Source organism: Aquila chrysaetos, chromosome 25 (genome assembly GCF_900496995.4).
Source record: "Aquila chrysaetos chrysaetos chromosome 25, bAquChr1.4, whole genome shotgun sequence".
NCBI lineage: Eukaryota > Metazoa > Chordata > Aves > Accipitriformes > Accipitridae > Aquila > Aquila chrysaetos.
This window is the reverse complement of record NC_044028.1, coordinates 17,069,430-17,075,454: the sequence shown is the minus strand read 5'-3', so window position 1 is coordinate 17,075,454 and position 6,025 is coordinate 17,069,430. Positions and strand designations below refer to the sequence as shown.

The following is a 6,025-nucleotide window of genomic DNA, read 5'->3' as shown; positions in this document are numbered from 1 at the left end:
GGGCCGCGCTCTCCCAGCCGGGCACCGGGGCCTGCTCGCCCACGCCGGGCCGCTCTAGGCCGGGTCCGGGGCCTGCAGCCCCCGCCGGACCGCGGGCTGCTTTCCCCACCGCCCCCCCCCCCAACCGGGCCGCGCCAGGGCCCGCTGCCCCCCGCCGGGCTGCTCCGGGGAAGGGGCCGCGGCAGAACCCCGGGGCCGTCTCCTCGTAACGTCCCCTGTGACCTCGGCCCCAGGTTCCCCCCCGCCAGCGTCCCCGGCCCGCGGCGTCCCTGGGGGGGGGCCGAAGGCAGCGTGGGCGGAGCTGGTGGACGTGGCCTTCGGCACGGCCGATGGCGGCGGCCTCCTGCGGGGCCTCCCGCAGCACCTCCGCCCGCAGGAGGCCGGGGCGCAGGTCGGGGAGGACGAGGGGTCTCCTGGAAGCCACCGGCAGTGCGGCCGGGGGGAAGCCCTGCTGCCTCCATCAGCAGAGGCGGCCGTGGCTGGGGAGGGCCGAGGGGCAGCCGAGCCAGCCCAGCGGGCCCCCGGACACCGCGGAGCTGCCAGCCCCAGGCAGGGCAGCCGCCAAGGAGTGGCAAATGGTGCGGCTGAAGAAGAGGATGGAAGCGACTGAGGAGGGGATGACGAAGGTGAGAAGCCATCCTCGGCAGGGCACCGGTCACGCTGCCGCATCCCTGCTGCTGGCTCACCGGTCCTGCCCTACAGAGTGTCACAGCAGGCTGTGCCCCGTGCCACATCCTGCCCTACGCGGGGTCCTGCCCTATGCCATGTGCTGCCCTATACAGCGTCCTGCCTGGTGTGGCATCCTGCCCCACTGTATTGGTTTTGTGTGGCAAGGTTTTGGTAGCGGGGGGGGTTACAGGGGTGGCTTCTGTAAGAAGCTGCTGGAAGCTTCCCCTGTGTTCGGGAGAGCCCATACCAGCCGGCTCTAAGACGGACCCGCCGCCGGCCAAGGCCGAGCCCATCAGTGATAGTGGTAACGCCTCTGTGATAACATTTTTAAGAAGGAAAAAGTTGGGACAGGCAGAATTCGGCAGCCGGAGAGAGGAGTGAGAACATGTAAGAGAAACAACCCTGCGGACACCAAGGTCAGTGAAGAAGGAGGGGGAGGAGGTGCTCCAGGTGCTGGAGCAGAGATTCCCCTGCAGCCCGTGGTGAAGACCATGGTGAGGCAGGCTGTCCCCCTGCAGCCCATGGAGGTCCACGGTGGAGCAGATATCCACCTGTAGCCCGTGGAGGACCCTACGCCGGAGCAGGTGGGTTCCTGAAGGAGGCTGTGACCCCATGGGAACCCTGCGCTGGAGCAGGCTCCTGGCAGGACCTGCGGATCTGTGGAGAGAGGAGCCCACGGAGCAGGTTTTCTGGCAGGACTTGTGACCCCGTGGGAGACCCACGCTGGAGCAGTGTGCTCCTGAAGGACTGCACACCGTGGAAAGGACCCATGCTGGAGCAGTTCGTGAAGAACTGCAGCCTGTGGGAAGGGCCCACGTTGGAGAAGTTCGTGGAGGACTGTCTCCCGTGGGTGGGACCCCACGCTGGAGCAGGGAAGAGTGTGATGAGTCCTCCCCCTGAGGAGGATGAAGCGGCAGAAAACAACGTGTGATGAACTGACCGTAAACCCCATTCCCCGTCCCCCTGTGCCGCTGGGGGGGGTAGGTAGAGAATCTGGGAGTAAAGTTGTGCCCGGGAAGAAGGGAGGGGTGGAGGGAAAGTGTTCTGAGATTCGGTTTTCTTTCTCATTACCCTACTCTGGTTGGTTTGTAATAAAGTGAGTTAATTTTCCCCAAGTTTGAGTCTGTTTTGCCCGTGACAGTAATTGGTGAGTGATCTCTCTCCTGTCCTTATCTCGACCCACAAGCTCTTTGTTATATTTTCTCTCCCCTGTCCAGCTGAGGAGGGGGAGTGATAGAACGGCTTTGGTGGGCACCTGGCAACCAGCCAGGGTCAACCCATCACACCCACACAAGCACCCTGCCTTACATGGTGTCCTGGCTTATGCCACGTACTGCCCTACACGATGTACTGCTCTGGGTGGCATCCTGCCCTGCACAGTGTCCTGCCCTACACAGTGACGTGGCCATGTCATGATACCTGCTGTCCCAGGACCAGGGAGCCCGGCAAAGCGCGGAGGCACCTTTCTGGCTCCGGTGGCCCCAGCTCCACTGCGGGGACTAATTGAAGAAGAGCAGTATTTTAACACAGCCACTGGCCAAAGGTGGTCTCGGTCACTTTTCAGCTGCCCCTGGGACTCCGGTGATACTTGCTCTGAGATTTAGGTCTGTTGGGTCTCATCCTGCCCTGGCAGCTGTGCCTGGGGGCTGCGGTCACCCTGGGCTGCAGCACACAGCCCCCGCTCCCCTGGCAGGAGCGGCAGCATCCCTGGCAGGCTTTTCTTCTCCTTTCTTCCCTGCAGCACAGCGAATGGCTGAGCTGCGGGTGACAGCGGTGCTGCCTCACAGGCAGGCTGTCCCCATGCCAAGGCAGGACCCCATGGGAGGCATTGCCATGGCACAAGTTCAAGTTATTTGGCTGTTCAAGTTTTGACTCTAAGTGGGAAACGCAACATGTAACGTCAGAGCCATCTTCCTTGCTCAAGCCACACATTGCAGCGCAAGGATGAGTTGTGGCAGCCTTGTGCCCTGCTGTCATCTCCACAGGCAGCATGGGGCTGGCCCACAGCAAACCCAACTCTTCTTCATCCTCTGTGAGACCTGGCAGCCCCAGGCCAGTCCCATCTCACACATTGTGACCGTGGCTTTGAGCACAACCACAGAGCAAAGGGAAAAGGCAACAGCACTTTGCCAGGGCGAGGAAGCTGGAGGTGGGATGTTTGTCACCTTTTAACATCTTTCACTTCAGTTTGGGGGAGCCCCATGGGCATGGCCAGATGTGGCTGATGCTGTGGCAGCCCTCTTGGGTCCCAGAGACACCCCCGGTCCTTGCTGCGCACACCTGAGCCTCCCTTCTCTCCATGTCCCCCGGAGCCCATGGGGACCCAGCATCACTGACGAAACCTGTGTTCCTCTGGTCATGGACATGCTGCAGAAGATGCTCACCACCATCTGCTCCCTGAAAACCACCATCGAGGGCTTCCAGGAGGAGCTGCAGCTCCTGAAGGACAATTTCCAGAAGGTGCACGCGCAAAGCTGGGGCAGTTGCTGGAGAGCTCTTGGCAGAGGGGTCGGGCTCCCTGGGGACCTGCACGGACAGCAAGGGTGCATGGGGTGACAGGGATGAGGTCCTGAGCTTGAGCTCCCTCCCACCCTGAGGCCAACCTTGGGGTCCAGTGGTTTGGGATAGACACTGCCTGCAGCCACAGAGCCCAGCCCTGACCCAGGCTGGGCACTGCCAATCCTTGCCTGCCCCTGCTGATGCTGATCCCCACCATTCCCAGCCCCTGCAGATGCAGAACCCCCCGATGCCTCTGTTTCAGGCTGGTCTGGAGGAGGTGCAAGAGCAGTCGGTGCAGCAGAACGAGCACAGCCACCTCCTGCAGAGCATCCTGGATCAACTGGTGAGTGGGGGGAGCCCTGGCAGAGGGGCTGGGAGTGGGTGTCTGTGGCACTGTGCACAGAGGCGGTCAGCACCCAGTCCCTGGGACTGTCCCCAAGCTGTCCAGGGTCGGGAAATCCTTATGGAAAATGCACTCAAGACTCCCAAGGGCTGCCATGGCTGCGGTGACCTGCCTGGGTGAGCATCTGGCCCCGCAAGGTTCTGGCAGCGTCCATGTCACCCTCCCAGCCACCAGAGCAGAGGCATCTGTCCCTGGGTGCCCCCGTGTCCTGGCCACCTCCACTGCTCTTGTCCCTCCTGCAGTGCCAAGAGGATTTTACCCTCTGGATTTTGAGGCCCTGGAAGACCTGCTGGACTGGGGACAGGATGGCACTGGGGGTAGGGGCAAGGTTGGGAATCTTCCTCCCCATCCCAGGGGCTGCCCAGGCTCTCCCCTCCTGGAGCAGGGCAGAAGGGCTGATTTCTCTCCTGGTTGCAGGCAGAGGTGCGTCGGGAGCTGCACTGGAGCTCTCTCTATGGGGTCCCTGCTGGCGAGGTACGTGCAGGCTCCCAGGTGCCAGGCTTCTTTGCTGGGGGCTGGCAATGACCCTTGGCTCCGGGCCAGCACAGGGCTCTTCTCTCTCCGCAAAACCTCAGGGGCTGTTTTGTTTCAGAAGCTCTCCTGCCAGGACATTGGTCCCAAGGCCTCGCAGGAGCTGGCCCACAAAGCTCCATGCAGGCTGAGCTGGCTGCTGGAGCAGCATAGGACCATGGGGACCTATGTCAGCCACCACGAGAGCCAGCTCCAGCAGCACGGTGAGCACTGACATCCCCACCATGCCGGGCCACCATGCCGGGTTGTGCCACCAGACCTTTGCCAGGACTGGTGGATGGTGGGGCCACACTCAGCCATCCCATCTGGGTCCCCAAGCCACTGCAGCCCCCTCGTCCCTCTGCCTTGCTCCCAGCCACACTGGCATGGCTGGCAGGGACATCGTCATTGCCCTCCGTGGCACTCAGGTGCTGGCTGCACCTGGGGTCTGGCAGCAGTGCCGGGGGGTCTCTGCAGCCATAAAGCCACCTGGGTTTGGGACGGCACCGTGCTGGGGGCCTGCAGGAGCTGGCACTGCCTGGAGCAAAGCTTTGGTGTCTGTTTTCAGACGACTTGGGGACCTTGGAGGACATGGCTGCCCAACTGGAGAAGATGCCAGGCGAGATGAGGCACCCGCAGGATGAAGGAGAGAAGATGCCCAGCTGCCCAGGCTTTGGGGGGGGGGGGGCTGCCCAAGGGCCCCCACTTGACGGGGATGCACTGGGGCATCTCTCAGGATGTCCTTGCTAGCCACTCTCTGGGGCCACCCATAAGCATACCTCCCTGCCTCGTTTGAGTCCTGCAGCCACCCTGTTTCTCACCCAGGGCCACATTAGTCCTCCCCAGGGGCTGGATTTCGGCAAGGAGGTGCTGGGCCAGGTGCGGCAGCTGCAGGAGCAGTGCATGAGGCTGCAGGAAGCTGCGGAGCGGCTCTGGGGTGACACTAAGGACACCCGGGTGAGCACAGCCCCAGGCTCAGCACCGGAGCCACTTGTGCCATGGCTGGTGTCTGAACCGGGCTGGGTACAGGCTTGCCCAGACTTGGTGCGTCCCCACTCCGAAGCAGCTCAGTGTGCCAGGATTTTGCGGCCTTGCTGTGCTGGTGGAGCTGGTGATGAACGATGGCGAGTGGCTCCAAGGGAGGCAGAGGGGAGGGCAGCTGGCCGGGGGCACGTGGCAGGTGTGGAGCCTGCGCAGGATGGCGGAGCACCCAGCCATGAGCAAGACGCTGCTGGAGCAGGGCTTGGGTGTTGTGAGCAAGCAAACGCATGCAGGAATCGTGGCGGGGCTGGGGGTCCAAAGGGGATGGCTGACACCATGCCCCCCTCAGAAAGCAGACAAGGCTGCGCCGGAGACGAAAGCGAGCCAGGAGGAGCTGCAACATGCCATGGTCCAGCTGAGCAAGATGATGCAGGAGCTGCTGCAGAGAATGTCTCTTCTGGACGAGGACAGGCAGAAAGGCCTGGAGAAAATCCTCAGCGAGATGGCCTCCAAGGTAGCAATGTCACCCAGGGAGGGTGGTGGGCATAGAGGAATGCACCAGGCCAGAGAGCACATCCCTGTGTGGGGAGGGTGAGCCCTGAATCTGCCAATGCTAAGAGATGACGGTCCTTGCGCCAAGGCTGGCCATGTGTCCCAAATGTCCCTCAGAGGCAACAGCATCCCTTGAAATGGGCCTGGTGTCCCAACGAGATCCCCTGCCCTCCCTGCAGCTGGACTGTGCAGCACTGGCTCCCCTGCAGGCACAGCTGGAGCAGGTGTGGAGGCTCACCCAGCAGTGCCTCTGCCAGGGACCCTGCCGCGGTGCCAACCGTGCCGCCGGCTTCAAGAGGTGAGGGCTACCAAGTCCCACCCTATCCCACCCCATCCCCTTCTGTCCTCTCCTGTACTGCCCCATCCCCTCCTATGCTGTCCCATCCTGCCCTGTCTGTCTCATCCAGACCC

At 62.7% G+C, this 6,025-nt stretch overlaps 2 protein-coding genes across 3 annotated transcripts; both read left to right on the top strand.

Moving 5' to 3' along the window:
• The first annotated feature begins 1,976 nt into the window (after positions 1-1,976).
• Positions 1,977-4,831, top strand: LOC121232633. Its single transcript, XM_041120371.1, has 5 exons — positions 1,977-3,129; positions 3,392-3,511; positions 3,989-4,045; positions 4,164-4,305; positions 4,650-4,831. Exons 1-5 carry the CDS (start codon positions 3,028-3,030, stop codon positions 4,829-4,831), a joined length of 603 nt encoding a protein of 200 aa, XP_040976305.1. The 5' UTR covers positions 1,977-3,027.
• LOC121232623 (uncharacterized protein C16orf96-like) lies at positions 4,793-6,025 on the top strand. 2 transcript variants are annotated; one of them, XM_041120325.1, is made up of 3 exons: positions 4,793-5,038; positions 5,412-5,576; positions 5,794-6,025. In XM_041120325.1, exons 1-3 carry the CDS (start codon positions 4,985-4,987, stop codon positions 5,914-5,916), a joined length of 342 nt encoding a protein of 113 aa, XP_040976259.1. In that variant the 5' UTR covers positions 4,793-4,984; the 3' UTR covers positions 5,917-6,025. The 2 variants fall into 2 exon arrangements, with proteins under 2 accessions (XP_040976259.1, XP_040976258.1); XM_041120324.1 differs by having other exon boundaries at positions 4,793-5,576.